Consider the following 21,291-nt stretch of genomic DNA (forward strand, 5'->3'; position numbering starts at 1 on the left):
ACACCCCCCCCCCCCACCCCAGCATGTGTAATGTGCGTGAAACAGAGTCAAATTATAGGACAGCTTTAGAGTTAGAAATACAAAAAGAAATACTGTGTTCGTAATACAAACTGAAGACAGGCTCTACGAAACCTTTTTTCCTGCTGGGGGACAGATTTGAAAGCTTGAGAATGTTACAGGGCACCGAGAGATGAGGGGGAGTAGGAGAGATGGCTAAGAAACAGTTCCTGGTCTGAGGAAGCTTCTAGTCTTGCTGGGAGACATACATTAAAGAGGAGTAAATGTGAGTTTGTGTTTCAGCACCAAATAGTGTAACGAACACCCCTTCCTTTCTCAGCCTAGCAAAATCCTGTCATTAAGACCCAGGTCAAATGTCACCTTCTTGGGAAAGTCTTCCCTGGACCCTCCTGGACAGGCCAACCGTGCAGAGTCCACGGCCTTAGTGGTGCCTCTCACGCACGTCAGAGGAAAAACACTGCTCGGGTCTCCTGCAGTGAGGAAAGCAAGCCAGTAAGACTTTTGCCCTTCCACCCTGGTCTTGGTGACAGCTTCTCGAAAGACCTCTTGGAGAACCGACATGTTGATTGGTTGCTTGTGTTTGTCACACCAGACCGTGAGCTCCCTGAGATCAGGGACCGGCGTGACTTGGGCATCATCCCAGGGCACAGCACAGTACCTGGGCCAGAAGAATGAATAAGGCAAGGGGTGAGCATTCGGAGAAGGGGTAGATACTTGGAAAAGAAGCCAGAGGAAGCTTCGGGGAGAAAGAGGGTCTTATCTGGGGCCTGGAGGTCAGGCAAGGCTGCTGGAGTGGAGAGGAACAGTCTTCATGAGGTTCAACGTCTGTTGAGGGTGAATTCAGTGTTTTACTGTCTTCTCAGAGCTAGGCTCGGCAGAGAGTGGGGGGTAAATCTAATGGGGTCACTCTGCCCCAGCCATAGAGGGTAGGCCAGGTAGGGGGTGGGATAGGGAGGCAGAGGGAACAGATGGAAACCAGAAAGGGCCACCTTGGCTGTTGTCAGTGTCCGAGCCTGAGCCCCTGACACAGAGCAGGGCCCCCAGATGGTGCTGGGTATCCGTCGGGGGGGCCCCCTGTGGATTAGGGCGGATTTGTGTTAGATGTTTCTACCATGAGATCAGCATCCAGAGCCCGAGCGAATTCCCCTTTGTGAGTTCCGGTTTCTCCTGTATACTGTGCAGTCCCCACAGGGGTCCGGCCCCGGTTCCCACCACCACGCTTTCTATTCAGATGACATCTGGTTACAGTTCCCATCAAGGGCGACCGCGATCCTGGGCCCTGTGGTGGTGGGGGTGGAGGGAAACACTGGCGAGAGTCAAGTTCCTGCCCCAGCTGCGGTCGCTGTGGCCTGACTCCCCCAAGACCGCCGAGGCCGGGAGGAGTGGGGCCTTGAAGCCCCCTTCAGGGGGCTGTATCCCAGAGCGGGATGTGCCTTGCGCAGGGGAGGGGCAGCCCTGGACAGAGCCAGTGTGGTGAGAAGCCAGCGGGTACAGGAACTGGATGGGGGCAGAGAGTCCCAGCGTACTCTGTCCCAGGAACAGAAGAGCTGGCCCTCAGGAGCGTGGGAGAAGGGGACGCCCCACACGAGGCTCCAGCTGGTCTGGCCGCTCCGAGTCCTGGCTCCCCCACTGCCCAGTCAGCAAACAAGGACTGCGGCCCGGGTGCAGGTACCCGCGGCTGTGGGTGAGCAGGCTCCCAGCTGACCCTCAGGCCCCAGCTGACCCTCAGGCTCAGGCTGGCACTTCATGGCCAAGGGGTTGAGGCCTGGCTTATCTCCCCAGCTGCCCTGTTCCCTGCCACTTTATCAGGGAGGGCGAGAAGGTATCAGAGATCGGGGCCCTCATCCTCCCTCCTCGTGGGACAGGGCCCAGGTGCAAGGCGCGGGGGGGAGGGGACCAGCTCTCGGGCACGGTCGGAAGGACCCGGGAGACCTGGGAGAGTTTAAAAGGCCCCGGGACCTTCTCTCGGCCTCAGTTGATGTTCCCAGCTGGCCGCAGCATGAGGGGGCTGCTGATTTGGAGTGTGCTGCTAGGGGCTGTCCTTGGCAAAGAGGACTTTGTGGGGTAAGGGTATGGAGGGAAGGGGGTGCTCAGACAGGAGACGGGAGGACCCCGCCCCCAGCCAGCGTCTGGAGGAGAGAGACTGACTTATGGGATGACTCCAGAGAGGAGCAGACTAGCGCGCCCTAGGAGGCAGACTGACCGGGCACCAGGGCTGAGAAGGAAGGGGTCTGGTCCCTCTGGGCAGCTTCCCGAGCCCCCGAGAAATCTGAGCTTGAAGGAGGAGTTTTCAGGAGAGGAGGTGGGAGGAGGCCTGATGGGCTTTGGAGAGAGAGAGAAATAGTCTAAACCGGGACGGGGTAGCAGCTGTGTCCAGAAGGCTCCAAGGAGCCTGGGCCTCCCCTTGCGAAGACCCCTCGTGCTTCCCCCTGCTCAGCCCCGGGGGCTCGAGCCCGGCCTGGGGCTTCCAGGCCACTGGATGCCGTGGTCCTCCCACCTGGGGAGTGTGGAGGGCCAATCAGAGCTGCTCAGGCCCCCAGTGTCCCCTCCCTCTCTGCCCAGGCACCAGGTGCTCCGAATCTCTGCTGCCGATGAAGCCCAGGTCCAGAAGGTGAAGGAGCTGGAGGACCTCGAGCACCTGCAGGTCGGAAGAAGTGGGGAGTCCTCCAGGAGGCCCCAGGGCTCCTCCCAGGCCAGCCGGGCCCACCCCAGGACCCCATCATCCCCTGGGGCCACCTGGGGCCTGGCCCTGCTCTCCTCAGCCACCCAGAAAGGACCCGTGGGACTGCTTCCTGTCGGGAAATGATTTAACCTCCTAGTTCCAGACTCTTCCTGCCCTTGAGCATCCGAGCAAAGGGAGGGCCTTCTCTCTAGCGCTTCTCTTTGCTTGCCGTCTTGAAGCTCCTCCGCGATGCTTCCCGGGCCATTTCCCTGACCGCGGTGGACGCCGTCCAGGGCCCACGGTTTCCCCTCGGTCCCCGGCCCCTAACGCCCACGCCGCAGCCCCAGGTGTACGTGACCCCCTGGCGCCGGCACCCCCTCCCGGCTGGCCCTTGCCCAGCTCACCGTGACGGTGCCCGCTCTTGTCCTCTCCAGCTGGACTTCTGGCGGGGCCCTGGCCAGCCCGGCTCTCCCATCGACGTCCGAGTGCCCTTCCCCAGCATCCAGGCTGTCAAGGCCTTCCTGGAGGCCCACGGCCTCGGGTACACGATCATGATTGAGGACGTGCAGTCGTTGCTGGACGAGGAGCAGGAGCAGATGTTCGCCTTCCAGGCCCGGTCCCGCTCCACCGACACCTTCAACTACGCCACCTACCACACCCTGGAGGAGGTGAGGGACCCCCGGGACCACTCCGCACCGGCACGGAGCTCTGCATCAGGCTGGCAGAGTGCGGCCAGAGTCAGGGCTGACCTGGGCGTGCGCGGCACCCGCCCCGTCTCCGGGGGGCCGGGGGGGGGGGGGGGGCGGTTCTGGGCTGCGGCTCCGCTACGTTGCAGGGCCTGTGGCAGGCTGGCTGACGCTGCTGCAGGGGGGAGGCGTCCGGGTGACAGCCGGCCCCCCCTTCTCTCCCTTCTCAGATCTACGGCTTCATGGATCTGCTGGTGGCCGAGCACCCACAGCTTGTGAGCAAGCTCCAGATCGGCAACACCTACGAGGGGCGTCCCATCTATGTGCTGAAGGTAACGGGCACCTAGGCAAAAATGGGCACCCACATCTGTGCGTGGGGGCCCGTGGGTGAGCCCAGGGTCACCGAGGACGCTCTGCTAAATGAACTCCCCGTGCTGACATTTGGGAAGGTCGCAATTTCTACGCTGGTCTAGCCGTAGGCATACCCGGGCACACACGGTTCTTAAACTTTTAAGTGACCGAGTGTTTTCAAGCAAGCGTCCCGTTGCGGAAAGTATCCGAGAGTCCGGGTAGTCCAGATAAAATGGTTTATTTGTGACACCCCACAGGGAACTGTGTCTGGGCAGAGGAAAAGAGTAGGGCCCGGAGTTCTGGCTGAGTCATATTTGCCCCAAGGCCAGGGTGAAGGCTGGAGGCCAAACTCTGCGGGATTCCTGCGCGGCCCCACCCCCACCCCTCACCTGAGTGATGGCCCCACAAGGAAAGCCTTAACCTGAGATACCCAGGGAGCCGATGGCCTCTGGCCTGGCGCGTGCTCCCCTTCAAGGAGGCAAGATAAGACCCGAGCTGGATCTCTTTGCTTTTCTTGTTCAGTTCAGCACCGGTGGCAACAACCGTCCCGCCATCTGGATCGACACGGGGATCCATTCCCGGGAGTGGGTTACCCAGGCCAGCGGGGTCTGGTTTGCCAAGAAGGTAAGCCGGGGGAGGTGAGGAGGGTTCTCACCTGGTGGGCTGATGGTCAAGGCCCACGGGAGCCCGGGCCTCCCCTTTGCATCCAGAAGCAGGGATGCAGAGGTGCAGATGTCCGTTGCTCTAGGGTGGCCGATGCCTGGCCTGACCCGCTCTGCCTGCGTGTCCCCCCCACCAGATCACACAAGACTATGGCCAGGACTTCACTCTCACTGCCATTCTTGATTCCATGGACATCTTCCTGGAGATTGTCACTAACCCTGATGGTTTTGCCTTCACCCACAGCAAGGTACAGACTTCCTCTCGTTCTTGGGGAAAACACGGCGGGCCCCTGGCCTCTGAGCCCCGCAGGCTACTCACCCCGAATCTCAACCCCCAGAAGTTGCGGGAGGGGCAAACAGACCTGTTCTGCTGGACCAGGGTTCTCATCCTAGGCCTTCTTGATGAGGCCCCTCAACTCTCAACCCCTCCGTTGAGAGAGCCAAAAATGTCTTCAGACATTGCCATATATCTGGGGATGGGGAGGGGGGACAAAATCCCCCAGACCCGCTGCCCTGGACCTTATTTCCTAACTTTGTTTTACTTTTATGGCAGGTACAGCCTGCTACCAATCCCGCGTGTACAGGCAGGGGGCGGGGGGGGGGGGTGGAGGGGCACCTTCGTTTCCGCCGGTAGAAACCTCTGGCCAAGCGCCGCCCACTGTTGCCTCTGTTCTCCTTCAACCAAGAGCCCCCTTTGCAGACAGACCTTCCCGACAACGAGTTGAACGTGGCTTCTGATCCGTGCTGTGTCCACGCCCATGCTCCTGATCGGAGCGCCTCGTGTCGGTTGTGGCCGCGCACGGCCCGCACTGCTCTCCGCGGGCTCTGGCCCCCGGCCCAGCACGGTGACCGACAGGTGTCTGGTTCCTTCCTCAGAATCGCATGTGGCGCAAGACTCGATCCCTCACACCGGGCTCCTCCTGTGTTGGGGTGGACCCCAACCGGAACTGGGACGCTGGCTTTGGGAGTAAGGCCCAGTGTGATTTGGGGGCAGGGACGGGAAACCCAGATGGCTTCTTCCCCGCCTGTGTCCTGTTGCCCCCCACCCCCCACCCCTTTCCTGCCCCAGCAGGGAGGGCAGAGATGCCAGCCTCTCCGCTGAGGCTCCCAGGGAGGGAGGAGGGCCTCTGAGATTTTCTTGCGCCTGGTCCGTAGAAACAAATCTCTCCCCGTTGGAACTTAGGTCTGAAACCTATGTAGGGGGCTTCTAGAGTAACTTCATCTCCTTCTCTCTGTGGTCCCTTCACTGCAAGGATGGGTCTTGCTTGGGGAGCCCTCCTTCCCTCTCTGGGCACGTCCACCTGGCTGGGGAGGGAGGCAGGCCCCCCAGGTTATAAAAGGCCTTGGCCTTTCCTTAATTCCAGGGTGGGGGTGAGCCCTCCTGCATCCCACCCTTATTTCCACGCAAAGAACTTGAGGGTGTGGAAGCCACGCTGCTTGGCTGTTAAGGAATGCTACCCCCCTCTCCTCCCACAGTGCCCGGAGCCAGCAGCAACCCCTGCACGGACACTTACCGGGGCAAGTTTGCAAATTCCGAAGTGGAGGTCAAGTCCATCGTGGACTTTGTGAAGAGCCACGGGAACATCAAGGCCTTCATCTCCATCCACAGCTACTCCCAGCTCCTCCTGTATCCCTACGGCTACAAGGCAGAGCCAGCCCCCGACCGGGACGAGCTGGTATGTGCTGATCCCTTGCTTGCCCTGCCGTGCCCAGCACCCCTTTCCACGGACCCCTGATGCCTTGGGAAGACCGGCAAGGCGGACTTGTCTCGCTTTCCGTCTGGGAAACTGAGGTACAGAGTGGCTGAGTCACTTCTGTCCCATGACACTGCAAGGGGAAGGGCTAGACTTTGAGCTCGTACCACAAGTTCAATCTGGAGCCGCGGCGTGATCCACGGCCAGCCAGACATCCTGCGGGGTTCGGGCATCGCGGGGCTGCTGAGCTCCCGCTGTGCGCGGGGCCCCGTGCTCTCTGCTGGGCTACTTCCCAGCTAGACGCTGGGCTACCCTGGCCCTGGCGTTGCTGGCCGTAACAGGTGGTATCGCTTGGCATTTTCTCCAGGATCAGCTGGCCAAGTCTGCTGTGACGGCCCTGGCCTCTCTGTATGGGACCAAGTTCAAGTACGGCAGCATCATCAAAACGATTTGTAAGTGGGTGCACGGTCTCTGGGGTGGCACCGGGAGGGAGCTTAGCCGGCTTTTCCTGCCTGACGCGGTGTCCCTCCTGGAGGAAGCAGCCAGGGGTGTGCCTAGATCTGGGAGCATGGGCGAGGACAACAGCCCTCGGCGGTGCCTCGGGGAGCAGTGGGGCCCTTTCCTGAAGTGAACTCTGCCTTTGTCGATACCTTCAGACAAGCCTATCAGTTCCTCTGAGAACTTTTGTCTCCTTGTCTGGGGTGAAGTCCAGCTTTAGGAGGGGATGGAGAGTTCCGCTGGCGTTTGTAGATCACCAAGAAACTCGCCTTAAAAAAATACTCTTCCTCCAATGCCTTTCAGTGAGGCAGTGAGGTTAGGGTTAGGGTTAGGGTCTTTTCCCAGCTTACTTGTACATGCAATGCCCCTGCGAGGAGCACTGTTATGTCAGAATGGAATTAAGTCAGCAAATGTTCATTGAGCACCTACTCTGTACCAGGCCTTGTTTTCTGTGCTTGGCAAATAGTTGGAAATAAGCGAAGATCAGGAAACGTACGTTCTAGTCAGGGAGAGTGACAATAAACACGAATGAGTAGACGATACAGTGTGTTAGGCCATGAATGCTAGGGAGAAAAAGAAAAGCTAGAACCTGGTGAGTGGAGTCAGGAAGATCGGGCATGGAAGTTGGGTGGGTGGGTTGAAGGGTAGGCCTCATTGAGACAGGAAAATTTGGGCCAGTGTTGAAGGACACGAGGAAGGGCGCCAAGAGGCTATCTATCTGGGGGAAGAGGCTCCCAGGCAGAGGAACCTTCTAGAACAAAGGCCCTGCCATGTGATCTGGACTGGCGTGTTGGGGGGATAGCAGGGACAACATGGAGCCCTAGGTGATGGCCGCAGGGTAAGAGCACACGGGGGTCGTCGGGGACAGGTGGGGGGTGGGGGGGGCAGATCCCGTAGGGCCCTGAGGAATGCAGTAGGTTTGCTGGCCGACGACAGGCAGAAGTACTGAGTCAGAGGCCGAGGACAGAGGTGAGAGGGCTTGCAGGCACCCTTCACGTACCTCCGCCCCCGCGCACCCAGGGCTTGGTGGATGAGCGGGCCACGGTCTTACTGAGGGCTGGCCTTGGTTTTGGACTTCAGGCCTCGTTTGGAAATAGGTTTCAAACCGCACCAGAGGTTGTCGGTTCAGTCGGCGTTGCCAGGTTAAGTCCGGATATGCAGCCCACCTCCCACACCCCTGCCCAGTTCAAAACCAACTTCGTTACCCTCTGTTAACCGCAAATCTGGGCAAAATTCCCTCCAGAAAGACGAGGGGCCTGTGCTTTGCCTCTGGCCTTCTGCACTCTCTCCTGCAGACCAGAGCCCCAGGGGACAGATCCTGGTTACTCAAGCGGGTAACTCTGGTATATTTGGAGGTTTGACCAAAGCAGCTGTTGGAGGGAGGGGGTTTTCAGCGGGGCTTTTGCAACGGCAAGAACTTTCTCGCATTCCCCCGTGATAGAAGATCTACTGCCGGTCCTCCTCTCTGGGCCTCTGGAGCTCAGACCCCTTGGGGGCCTTCCTGGGAGGGAGCCAGGCTGCTTGGTCAACAGCAGGCACTTAGTAGACGCTGACTCCAGTCAACCCTGCATGAGGCTCCGGGTTTAGGACCGTTGGCCCAGCCCGTACCAGTGTTTCTAAGTGATTGACCTTTGCTCTCCGGCATCTGCTCCTGCCCCAGACCAAGCCAGCGGAAGCACCATTGACTGGACCTACAGCCAGGGCATCAAGTACTCCTTCACCTTCGAGCTCCGGGACACGGGGCGCTATGGCTTCCTGCTGCCGGCCTCCCAGATCGTCCCCACGGCCCAGGAGACGTGGCTGGCGCTTCGGACCATCATGGAATACACCCTGAATCACCCCTACTGAACTGGTCCTTCGGCCCTCTCTTCTTCCTCCTCTCTGGCCCCACCCGGGCGACCAAATAAAGTCTGAGTGTACGTGGAACAGAATCTTGGGGGCTTACATGTGGGAACGTACGTGGCACGTCCGCCTTTTCAAGCTAGGGCAGAAGTGATTTAGTTTTTGCAGGCCTCGCCGGAAATGTGCGGGTGGTTGGACTAGATGACGCCTCGATTGCCCCTGCCTTCCGAGGTCCTCTGAATTTGGATCCAAGTGGTGTCTGTTTTAATTAGACCACCCTGGGCTTAGCTCAGGGGTGGGATGATGTGTTCATACCTTAGTAGCAAGCAGCAGCCACAGCTGCTGACCGAATGCCTGGGACCCTGCAGCGGTCAGGAATTCAGCTCGTACAAGAGTGTAGCCAGTTGGATCCATGTATCTACAAGAGCCATAACTCCATGAGATAGAATAATCCTGGTGGCCACCGCTGTCCCAAATAGACATTGCAGCCGGGCCCGGCCCATTTCCGTAAAACCAGATACGGTCTCCCACTCCTGGATTAAATCGGAAGAAAACGATTAGGTCAAATGAAATAATTTACTGAAGATAAAGAAACACCAATCCCAGGATCTTTTATTAATTGTGCATCATGACGACTTTGCCTTTAGGGACAGAAGTAGCTTTCTTCTCATACGTCACATCCTTTCTAGCATCCTTCTGGTCTCCCTTCCTTTTCTATTTGACCACCACTACTCCTTATCATTTGCAAAGTTTCTCACATATAAGGCTCTCCTCTTGACAGTCTCCAGAGCTCCTAAAAGCTGGGTTGGGTTTCCTCCTTTGGCTTGGTGATTCTGCTGGCTATGAGATCACACTCGGCGGCTAGTACAATGCATAGGGCATCCCGACTCTTGTCAGAGCAAGGGTCTAACTTCTGTTCCTTCCAAGTCTCTTCGGACGCGAATGCGGAGCAGGGGTTACTCCCAGGGAAGTCACTGGGGAGTGGGTGAGGGTGGATTGGTAGCTCCCCAAAGATGGAAACTGGGGGCGAAGGTGGCGGTCTTGCCCTGTATCAGCCATTTGAGGTGTTACAGGGCATCCGGCTCCAAGATCGTAAAAGTCTTGTCTTTTCCACAGAACATGGTCTGTAGGTCAAATGTTTTTTCTTTCTTTCTTTTTTTTTTTTTTTTGCTACCATTCTAAAAAGCAAAATGTATAAGGCAGGATATATACCTATTTATCTCTCATACATAAACTTAGACACATGTAAGTGTATGAGGCAAGGAAAAATCGTGTTTTAGTCTTTACGGAAAAATGAGCTAAAGATTTTATAACACTCCTTTCAAGTTATCTTTCGGGAAACATTTCCATCAACCTATGCAGATGAGCTGAAACCCATTTTAATGGCTCAGTTTGGGCCAGTGAAAAGCCAATCGTATTTTTTGCTTAATAAAAATGGATAGGCAAAAAAATGTTAAGTTAGCAAGGGCAGTAAATCTTACAAAATTGGATTACTTAGGCTTCCAGGATAGAATTGCTTAATTTAAGGTTAATTGTGTTTCCTGAGAGCAGGCACCACTTTGGCATTCAATCTCCAAAACCACCAACAATAGTTGACGTACGGATGCCCAATAAATGTTTGTTGAGTGAATGTTCTCTGCTTTTACTAATGAATGAACTTAAGAATTTTATAATCTGTAGAGTGTAGGCTCGTGAGTTATTTTGAATTCCCCGAGTTGTAGTTTAGAAAGTGAGGCTCTGAGCAAGAGTCTTTTTCCTTTTTTTAAATTGTTTTAATGTTTACTATTTATTTTAAAAAAAATTTTTTTAACGTTTGTTTATTTTTGAGACAGAGAGAGACAGAGCATGAACAGGGGAGGGGCAGAGAGAGAGAGACACGGAATTGGAAGCAGGCTCCAGGCTCTGAGCCATCAGCCCAGAGCCTGACGTGGGGCTCGAGCTCACAGACCGTGAGATCGTGACCTGAGCTGAAGTCGGACCCTTAACTGAGCCACCCAGGTGCCCCTACTATTTATTCTTGAGAGAGAGAGACAGAGCACGAGCGGAGGAGGAGCAGAGAGAGAGAGAGGGAGACACGGAATCCAAGGCAGGCTCTAGGCTCTGAGCTGGCAGCACAGAGCCCGACACGGGGCTGGAACTCGTGAACCACGAGACATGACCTGAGCCAAAGTCGGACGCTCAACCGACTGAGCTACCCAGGTGCCCCTGAGCAAGAGTCTTAAGAAACCTGGTAAGACAAGGAATGAAGCACCAGAAAATTCCATGAGGGGAGAGACTGCACTGTTTTGTTCAACACGTAATCCCTACTGGTCTGCCAAATACACGGCAGAGTAGGCACTTAATAAATACTTGTTAAATGGAGACACAGAACTTGTTAATACTTTTTTTTTTCTATTTTCAAGTATAAGAAGAGGTTTACATTTTGTTTGCAGATACATAGTTTTACAAATCTGTGGGTAAGAAAAATTTATACATAAAAGCATGAAGCTAAAAGAGAAATAATACTTTTAGAAAATATCGCAGCGTATATGAAAAAGTATTAATATTCTTGAAGGGAAAAGAGTTCTTATAAGTAAAAGAGGTTTAAAAAAAATTTTTTTTAACGTTTATTTATCTTTGAGACAGAGACAGAGCATGAATGGGGGAGGGTCAGAGAGGGAGACACAGAATCTGAAACAGGCTCCAGGCTCTGAGCCATCAGCACAGAGCCCGATGCGGGGCTGGCACTCACGGACTGTGAGATCATGACCTGAGCCGAAGTTGGACGCTTAACCGACTCAGCCACCCAGGCGCCCCAGTAAAAGGGGTTTTAAATAAAAAAGGACTAAAATTTCCAAAGAAAAATAAGCAATTCCCCAAAGAAGAAACACAAGAGGCCAATAAACGTATGAGAGATACTGATCCTCCGAGTGATTTTTTTGTACATTAAAGAAAGGCAAGTAAATCATTTTTCTTCCATCAGATTGACAAAGAATAAAAAGACTGACAACTCAGTGCTATCAAGGGTATGTAGAAATGGGACCTGTCATGTGCCATTGGTGTGAAGATAGATTTCCACCTTCCTGGGGGGCAGAAGGTGGGGTGCCACATAAATCAAAATTTCACATGTATTGTTGCCTTAACCCAGAAAGTCCACTTGGAGAAATTTAGTTTATAAAAATATTCAGACAAATTCAAATGCATGTATGTACAAGGCTGTAATAGTAAAAAATGAAATATAAAGGAAAGAGCCTAAACAGATACCAGTCTTGATACCCATGTGACATGCTTAAACGATGGAGTCTCGTGAAGCCATTGCAGCCCGTGTAGACGTGGGGAAATGGGTCACGCAATACTGAAAGAAGCCAGCCACATGATGGAGATGTTCTAAAATAGGATTGTGGTAATGGCTGCACAACTCCGTAAATTTGCTGAACAACACTGAATTGTGTACTTAAAGTGCGTGGATTTTATAGTATATGATTTATACAGTTGCTTAAAGAAAAGTAGTCACAAAGTAGCATGTTGAGTATGAATTTCATTTTTGTTTGAAACACACACACACACAATGCCTGGAAGGATATACTCTCCAATGATAATTGAGGTTGCCTTGGATAGTGGTGATGGTTTTCCTCCTTGTACCTTTTTGGATTTGTTGCAGGAAGCTTTTATAATCAGGAAAAAAAAAAAAAACCAAACTAGTTCACACACACCAAATAACCCCGTGGCTAAAGTTATCTAAAATCAACTTAATATCAACATCTAACATCTAAGCGGTCATCTTCATTTGTGCCCAGATTCTTTTTTTTACAATCTGCCTCAACTCATTTCTTCTGCTCTGGCATTCCATTTTACCACCTTGCCCAGAACAATGTATCTTATCACTGGAAAAATTTACACTCCCGATAGAACTGGAAGCAACCGCGTTTCCACCAAGGGGAGGGTTTTCTCCCGCTCCCAGTTGGGAGCTGTTCCCTAAGCACTCTGCCATAGCTCAGACGAAAATCCCCAAGAGCCCTTTCTGCTCACATTCAGTTCCTGTAGCAATCCGGGGAATTGATTACGCTAATGCCTATTCTCCAGGGCGTTTCAAAAATCTTTATTTTTAAAGGAACTCATTTGACTTTTTTCTGAGACCCTTATATATGGTTCTCCGTGTGGCCTGTGAGCCATCGGAGGTCCGTGAGAATCCTTCGGGTGGTCTCTTGAATTAACCCTCCGATACGCATGTGTAGCTTTCTGGTTTGGGCTTGAGGTTAAAATTGAAATGTCACTGAATACAATCCAGGTATGACCTCACTGGTCCTTCATCCAGTGCATGGCCATTCATCATCTCAGCAAGTGCTTTGCAAGGGCAAGTGGGGCTAGGTGGGTTTGAGGATGCAGAAGGGCTCTCGCTCTAAGGACTCTAAGGACAGAAACATCATTCTGAGAACATACTCGGACCCAGATGCTACTTACAGGAAACTGATATGACCAACCATAACATTCACATTGGCCACACGAAGGAAGAGCTCTGAGAAAAAAGGCACGGGGTGCCCATCAAATCTGAAAAACTGTCAAAGGGTAATGGATTTTCCCCAAAGCTTTCAAGATCTGCATTAATTTGGCAACCCAGATCGCGAGCATCATCTAAGAGCCCCAGAGACCGAGACTGCCAAATGCTTATTGCCAAACGCAAAGAAGAAAATTGAAAGTCTCCTGCTCAACCACGGCAGCGGGTTTCAAAACAGCACAGTGGAAAACAGCGCTCTGGGAACGGGGGCCGAGGCAGAGGCTTGCGGCTTGCCACGGCTTCCTCCGGGAGGCCCAGGCCTGTGGCCCTGAGCCAATTCACGCACCTTGGGTCCCCGCCTAAATCAGAGACATCACCGCAAAGCAAAGATCAGACACGAAGTCCTAGCAGTATGGTTTATTAAGTGAATGGTTCAAGTTACGAGAACAAGCCCACTTCTTTTCCAATGGTCTAGGTAAAAGTTTTTAAGTCCCATTCCTTAAGTGAGACCTCATTAGGGTTCACTCAGGAACGAAACCAATCTCAGAAACCCTGGTCATCGGTCATTCGATGCAGACAGTGGATATAGGGAAACACGTATTCCCAGGAGATGTGCCGCCTCTGAATTCCTGTTGCCTTTTGTGTAGACGGGGTGTGTGTGTGGGGGGCGGTGGAGGCGGCTTTTGGAGGGGCGGGGGGATCTCTGGTGACGAGGAGGGAAGGGAGGCCGACAGCCAGGGGAAAGTTGCATTTGCGTGCGTAAATTGGAGGCATCGCCGAGGGAGCGCGTGGCCGCACCCACGCAGAGTGAGCACAGAGCTGAGCGGCTGAGCGAGAACTTGATCTGAAGCCCCAATCCTCAGGCTGGCTCCTGGCGTCTCCACCTTTAGCTCAGTGAGTCAGGGCCTCACGATGAGTTGCTTAATTTCCACCTGTTCCTCAGTCTCCTCCCCTGACACCGGGGCACCCATCTCACCGGACCCTCGAGAGAGCTGAGGGTCAGAACACGTAGGAGGAGTCTGGCCACACTGCCTGACACAGAGGGAGCACTCCACGCGTGTGTGCTGGGGTTATTCTCCCGCGAGCTTCAAGGTGTGAAACAAAAGAGAAAAAGAGCCCACTCTCGGATGGGGACGGTGTGCACCTGTGCGTGATGAATTCTAGAGGCTACTTTGAACCCGAGGAGACCCTGCAAACAGGCCTGGCAGACTGCAGACGGCCAGGGTAATCACCACACCCCTAACGGCTCCCAGGGTGCCTCCTGCAGTAGGTAATCCAAAAATCTCAGGGTTGTGAACGCCTCTCCTGCAAAAGCAGGATGTATACAGGGAGACAAAAGATAACGAGCTTTCCGGGTTTCCAGAACGGCAGACCAGCACTGAGTGGCAACCACCATGGGCATTGCCTCCCGGATTTCCGTCTTGACAGGTCCGATTGTTCACGGACGCTTACTAAAGGTCACTGTCATATCATTGGCCATTTTCACCCTCTGGGAGCTTATAGTCAAAATAATTTCGAACAGAAGACCTATTTGCATCCTTTAAAAAAATGCAGTCCATCAGTCAAGAGCACTTAATAAGCGGCCTCTGTCTGTCACACGTTTTTACCAAGTGTCTCAAGATGTTACGCGGGCGGAGAGAATCTGCTTCCGCGTTCACAACAGAGGAGGATCAGCCAGAGGGGGAGACCATAAGGGGATCGCGGCGTGACAAATCTTGTTTTGTAAACACACATAAAACCAGGCACTGAATCCTGTTTTGTCAGAATTCAGTGCGGAAAAATGTCCACCGTTATTTTTTTTATGCTGTAACTGACCTATGGATCAGTTTGAGGGGACCGCAATAACAACTTTATTAAAAATTACTGCTGGGGCGCCTGGGTGGCGCAGTCGGTTAAGCGTCCGACTTCAGCCAGGTCACGATCTCGCGGTCCGTGAGTTCGAGCCCCGCGTCAGGCTCTGGGCTGATGGCTCGGAGCCTGGAGCCTGTTTCCGATTCTGTGTCTCCCTCTCTCTCTGCCCCTCCCCCGTTCATGCTCTGTCTCTCTCTGTTCCAAAAATAAATAAACGTTGAACAATCCAGTTCTTTGTGGCACTCCATTGGAAATTCCTTCTCTTCTAAAAAAAAAAAAAAAAAAAAAAAAAATTACTGCTGGGGCGCCTGGGTGGCGCAGTCGGTTAAGCGTCCGACTTCAGCCAGGTCACGATCTCGCGGTCCGGGAGTTCAAGCCCCGCGTCGGGCTCTGGGCTGACGGCTTGGAGCCTGGAGCCTGTTTCTGATTCTGTGTCTCCCTCTCTCTCTGACCCTCCCCCGTTCATGCTCTGTCTCTCTCTGTCCCAAAAATAAATAAAAAACATTGAAAAAAAAATTACTGCCATTTTAGGAGAGTAGAGTATTAATAACCAAATGTATTCTGAATGTTCTGGAAGCACAGTGTGTTTTATTTCCTGGCTTCACAGGAGAAGCGTGTTTGTTAATAAAAAAATTAATTGAACTGCGTATCAGCCTAGCATCATGCCCACGTAATTGAACTGAGGAATTATAATCCATGTTTCTGACATTTCTTGCAAAGAAAGAAAAGTATCATGGGAGTAATACCTTTGAAAGAATTGTGAAGGAAATAAATGCATACGAAAGACACGGGGAACATTTCGCAGGTGGGGAAAGAAAGTTTCTCAGTGATAACCATCAGTCAGGCAAGAAGAATGTTAAACCAGGAGGACAGGAATTCATTACTGCCCCCGCCAAAACGTCGGATAACGTAAAGACGGAATCTATGACCGATATGTAACACGACAGAAATCAAAGCCAACACAAGAAAAATGACCTACATCTTTCTTCCTAGCCTCGGACCCTGATTTCACTGATAGGCCACCAGGGAATTAGGGAAAAGAAGGTTTTTGTTGTGTTCGGTTTTCTTGGTGAGTAGCCTAGAGTCTTAAGAATTTTTGTATAACCTTGGGGCGCCTGGGTGGCGCAGTCGGTGAAGCGTCCGACTTCGGCCAGGTCACGATCTCGCGGTCCGGGAGTTCGAGCCCCGCGTCGGGCTCTGGGCTGATGGCTCGGAGCCCGGAGCCTGCTTGCGATTCTGTGTCTCCCTCTCTCTCCGCCCCTCCCCCGTTCATGCTCTGTCTCTCTCTGTCCCAAAAATAAATAAACGTTGAAAAAAAAAATTAAAAAAAAAAAAAAAAAAGAATTTTTGTATAACCTTGATAGCAGCACAGGAAAAATCCCCTCAGCAGCTAATGAACGCTATTTGTTCTCTTAACGATTCTGATTCACACTGAGTCCAATGTGACTGTGCCGATTCCGGTTTTCGACTAAAGGTAAAAAGATGAAATGACTTTTAGGCCATTGGCATCATTCTGTACCTTTCAGTGGATTAGACCTGACATATTTACAGCCCGAGGCGTTCTTTTTGTTTTCAAATGAGTTATATAGCTTTCCTTTTCAGTCTTCCCTCCTCCTTGTCCTTGCTTCCTCGCTTCTCTCCTTTCTCCTTAAATATACACCCCTATAAAGCACTGAGCGTATCATCTAGACTTTGGCCATCACCGCTGCTGAGGCGAAGCTGAAGTTATACATCAACAAAGCACCCACCATCATGTGGGGGGGGGGGTCACAAGTTCCCAGGCCTTGTCACCCTTGACACACTGACAAGGAAGTCCTGCTGTGATGTGTTTAAGGGACAGTCGGCCCCTGCTTGAGCAAGAGCAGAAACCCAGGCCTTCTGTCCAGAGAGCTACGTTCGGTCCCTTACCCTAATTGGAAGGGCGTCCTGATTTTTTTTACGCGGAGACTGCGTGCCTTCTTGGGAGATGCAGTGAAAAGAGGTATGCTTTCAAATCCCCTCCGTCTCACGTGGCTCCCCCAAATCGTCTCAACAGAGAGTGCGAGAGAAGTGGGCAGATCTCAGCACAGTAATAGCAAACAACAAATTAACAACTATGTACTTTAATCTTCAGCATTCATAATTGCACAGAGTGTCACGGATCACTTAAATAATACATGTCCGTTAATCTAATGAAGAAACCAGTAAAGTAGAACGTTTGGGACGGTCACTTGAGCACGTATAAACTGTCTGCGAGTGACACTTAACACACAACGAGCAGAAACAGAACAGGTCTTTGAGGGGTAGTTATTTAAAATCCTTACCAACAGGCAAAGCACCATGGAGAAACACACATAAATATATTCAACCTGCCAGACGCCTCAGCTAAACGCGCAGCGATTCTAATAGGTTTGGCTACAGCGACTTTCCACATATATACAGTAGGTTCTAAAACACTAGGGGGGTTTGGTGATTGGAATGCAGTGTAGGAACAAAGGGGGCCTAGCGTCACTTTCAGAACAGAATCGAGTGGGGAGATCTAAACTCCTGACCAGTCAACTTTAAAATGGCATAAACAGAACTTTGTTACAGAGAGAGATGGGGTTGTTGTTTTTTTTTTCCCTTGAAAATGTATATGTGTCATAAATGGCTGAAAATCTTGTCCATGCTAGGGGAAAGTTGAGGGTGGAAAGTTGGCATTTTTAAAAAATCTATGCTGTAAAGAAAATAAAAAGCCAGAGCATTCTGGCATTAGCAAAAGGCTGAACTAAGTTCTCAGGCAATAAATTTATGGGGAAACATGACAGGCTCCTCATTAAAGCTATGTGTACGTTGGCTGAATTTTATACAAGATTCTTGAATCTTGTGGAAAATTGGGTACGGCTTGACATCTGAACAATGTCCCTGGTTTGTTTGAGTTCTAAAGCATCGGAATATGTTGCACTTTGGAAATCAAGTAGAGAAGAATAAACACACTAAAACAGAACTGGGCTGAATCTTAAAGTTATTTTTCCATATGTCTCTATGAGATATTTATTACCTTTGTTTCTCTTACAAACTACGCGCCACCCCCCCCCCCCCCCCCCCCGCCATGCTAGAAATACTGCGGTGCCTTCTCTTTTTCCAGTTGGTTTTTTTTTTTGGTGGCGAGAAAATAGTCCCGTTAAGGCAAATCTTACCCAGCAGCGGTAACCACCTAAGGATAGGCAATTTTCAGTTGGCTTTTCAGAAGCTGGTTGCCATGACAAAGAGGACAATTTATTCCTTGGTCCCTTATCACAGCTACAGATCACAGACCATAAAAATTAACAAGGCTCTTTCCCTTTTCCTGATGATTTCGGAGTTCCTCATCCTTACCTGAGGTCTTTTGTTCCCCCAATTAAATGGAATGAATGTCAGTCATCTAGCAATTCAATTAATGCTGATTCAAAATTCTGGCCCAAACCAGAATCTATAATCACAACCTCCTAATCACAGCTCAGTCGTGAGAATGAAAAGTAAGCAGGAAATTGCACTAATTACTCAATTAGACTAATACTGTATTTTTAAGCCAGGGCTTAAAGGGGCTGTCGGCTCTGACAAAGGACCTCGGAGTCGTCCTCACCATGTGTGCCTGCAGTGGCCCGATTGAGGCTGATGTTTTCAAGTGGCCATAATTTCTATCCATCTAAGACGGACGGACCTGAGCTGGGGAGTGGAAATTTACAACCGATAAACCAACCATGAATGAGGGGCAGGTCGGGGAGGGCAGGGGGGCTTCACCGGCTCTTAACACAGGCCCGTATAACGGACAGGGCTCTTCTGGAGGAAGCCGGTGGCCCATGTGAAGGTGGCTGAGCACACGTCAGCACAGTGCTGGTTCCAGGAAAACATCTGGTGGGGAGCAGCACTCAGGAAGTGTGAGAGTGGCTCTAGCAAACCTCAAGATTGAGCAATGCTCAAGGTGCCAGCCTCCAAACTCACCACGGAGCCTGCGGCGTGTGCCGGGCAGAGAGCTCCTCAGCCAGTGGGCCCGCCCCTGGGGGTGGCTGAAAGCTGAGAATCATCCACCCCCAGGGACAGCTTCTGGGGCTGCAAAGCCCACCTGGACAACCCCCACGAAGCCAAGAACAGCGAGTGAAAAAGAACTGGCTGGGAAGAACGTACCAGATGTGCCCGAAGAACTTACAAAACAATGCAGGATATGAACCAATATAAGCTGGACCTAAGTAGAAAGAAAGAAAAAAAAAAAGCCCCCCAAATTAGACTCTTTTTTCTTACTCAGGTTCAGAAACTTAAATATTCTGTAAACAATAGGGAAGACACTAGAGCCTGCCATGCCTCTGGTTTTTGTAACACTCCCCCCGAATTGGATGCAGGAAGGGAGGCGGACGCAGAGGAAGGAGGGCCCATCGCACATGGCGTCGTCTTTCCTCTGCAGCAGTTGCTGAAAATGACCAACTTGGGAACTGCTCAGGGGTTCCGAAAGGAGACAAAGTATTTATTTGACTAAGACAGGCAAAGTCTTTACTTCCAGGGTTTGCCTTGCAGGTGGCCACTGCTGAGCGAGCGGGGATTCGGGGGGCCACCAGGGCCCCTGGCGGGCGGGTGCTGACCGCTGCGGGTGCCTGGAACCTTGGAGTCTCTTCCGGAGGCATTAGCTTGGCTCAGCCGGCCTGCAGGAGGCAAGAAAGCAGGGAGCAGAGCTGCAAGAATGACTCCAGGGACGATCTGCCAAGTATACTTTTAAGCTAATGAAGTCGTACGGTATAACCACTTGCAAGCTAATGAAGCCCTATTCAGCATCTACTCTAGGCTAAACCCTACTCTTCATCCTTGGAGGTAGGGAAGGGGCAGGGACGAAAGGAAGCCCAGCGAGCTTTTTTTTTTCCCCGCCTTCCTCTCCGTTATCCCAACCAACTTAGTCTGGCCTTCATTTCTTCTTGGTAGAGACGGGTCCAGGAGTGATTAGGGGAAAGACAAGAGAAAGTAATGTGCTCAAGGGAAGGCTGGACGTGCTTTCAAGGTGCCCAGAAGCTGCAGAGGGAAACAAAACCTGCGGGAGAGGAAATCTAAGTGCCTCAGCTTAGCCTCTCAACTCAGCCTGAAATACATACCTTATCTGAATGATAAGTCCTTTCTCTCTATTGGCAATGCCTAATTCTCCCCACAACCTGGGATCACCTCCCCTTGCCCCCGCCCCCCCCCCCCCCCGCACGGCACCCGCACACTCCCCATGCCCTGCAAATAACGTAAGAATCTGAATATAAGAGATCAAGCTTTTCATATGACGATATTCCAAGCCGCAAACCTCAAAACGTTCTACACAAAACGTTCTCTACCCAAAACGTTCTCTCTACAGGTCAAAATATCTTACTAGGATGGTCCGTAGGACCCTGCTCCTCTTCCAGGTAATATTCTATCTTTTTCAAGTCTTCTGGGGTAAATCTCCATTTATTCTCAGCTGGTGGAGGCGGCACCTTGGGGCTGGATCGTTTCCGGGCAGAGCCAGAAGGAAGGGGCTGCTGGCAAGATGCTGGCAGGGAACCCGTAATCAGTCCTTCTGGGAATTTCTGAGCTAAGACTTTTAGACCTAGGTGTGGAAGAGCATCAGAAAAAGCGGCATTAACACGGTGAGGCTACGGTGAAACCTGGAAAGCTGGAAAGGAGCCTGCGTGTCTCCTGGTCTTTGGTCTGCTGGCCCAAGCCAACACCAGGACGTGAAATCTTAACTGCTTCGCCATTAAGTAAATTACACGAGAAACATGGTGGTTAGGTGGGATTCTGTGAATTCCCCCAGAAACCCTTCTGCTCCAGTCTTCAGCCTTAAGGCTTGCTTACAGAGCCCTAAAGCAACAGCATTATTTCTGGAATTGAAAACATGTGCCGATGGAGCTAACGGAAGTTTCACATAACTCCTGACCCCTTGCAGCCAGCACGGTTGTCTCTCTTTCCAGAATTCTTAATTCTGCGCGTGGAGAGGAAAAGGGTGACGGGGGAGGGGTTGAAGGACTCTTGAGTCCAACTCTCTGTCTTTTCAGTCCTAAGCAGAATACAGCCCACTCACCTCCGGAAAGCATGAAGAGGTTCTCAAATCCCCGCTCGCACATGGTGGTGGCCGCCTGGCTGGCCAGCCTCTCGTCGTCGTCGTAGAGAATGATGATCTTGCCGTGAGCATTTTTCTAAGAGTCACATGAGTTAAGGTCCCCCCCCCACACTGAGCTCAGGCTCCTAGACTCTAAAGAAACCCCCAGGGAACAAAGAACCGTCGAGGCTCCCCTTTCTGAGTTCAGAGAACGTCGGACAACCCCATCACCCCAGCAGTCACTGGATTTTTTTCCTCTCGTGGAAACCACGCAGGCTGGTAGTCTTATCTTTTAGAAACTAGTATTACCACGGTCCAAGACAGCACTAGCTCCCTGCTTGATGCCTTTTGATTCTTGTAGCTTCACAACCTTGAAAAGTTAAGTATTAACAACCTCCATTCCACAGGTGAGGAAATAGAAAAAAACCTGTGTGCCCCACATGTCTACCGTGGCCGTATTTATAATGGTACAAAAAAAAAAAAAAAAAAAAAAAGGGAACCACCCGAAAG

At 51.8% G+C, this 21,291-nt stretch overlaps 2 protein-coding genes across 6 annotated transcripts in view; one reads left to right on the forward strand and one right to left on the reverse strand.

Annotated features, from left to right (window-relative positions):
• Positions 1-1,996: 1,996 nt before the first annotated feature.
• CPA1 (carboxypeptidase A1) lies at positions 1,997-8,431 on the forward strand. Its single transcript, XM_047848880.1, has 10 exons — positions 1,997-2,082; positions 2,581-2,662; positions 3,115-3,348; positions 3,597-3,698; positions 4,240-4,341; positions 4,517-4,627; positions 5,256-5,346; positions 5,856-6,055; positions 6,441-6,525; positions 8,232-8,431. Exons 1-10 carry the CDS (start codon positions 1,997-1,999, stop codon positions 8,417-8,419), a joined length of 1,281 nt encoding a protein of 426 aa, XP_047704836.1. The 3' UTR covers positions 8,420-8,431.
• Positions 8,432-17,826: 9,395 nt separating this feature from the next.
• The window catches only part of CEP41 (centrosomal protein 41), a 47,631-nt gene continuing 44,166 nt past the window's right edge, over positions 17,827-21,291 (reverse strand). For 4 of the 5 annotated variants that reach the window (XM_047850132.1, XM_047850131.1, XM_047850129.1 and 1 more), the window contains 3 exons: positions 20,764-20,878; positions 20,074-20,289; positions 17,827-19,372 (listed from right to left, as the gene is read on the reverse strand). In XM_047850132.1, the coding sequence (XP_047706088.1) occupies positions 19,224-19,372; positions 20,074-20,289; positions 20,764-20,878 (480 nt within the window). In that variant the 3' untranslated portion in view covers positions 17,827-19,223. The remainder of the gene's footprint in view (positions 19,373-20,073; positions 20,290-20,763; positions 20,879-21,291) is intronic. The other variant, XR_007150373.1, reaches the window with a different exon arrangement.

This window comes from Prionailurus viverrinus, chromosome A2 (assembly GCF_022837055.1).
Source record: "Prionailurus viverrinus isolate Anna chromosome A2, UM_Priviv_1.0, whole genome shotgun sequence".
NCBI lineage: Eukaryota > Metazoa > Chordata > Mammalia > Carnivora > Felidae > Prionailurus > Prionailurus viverrinus.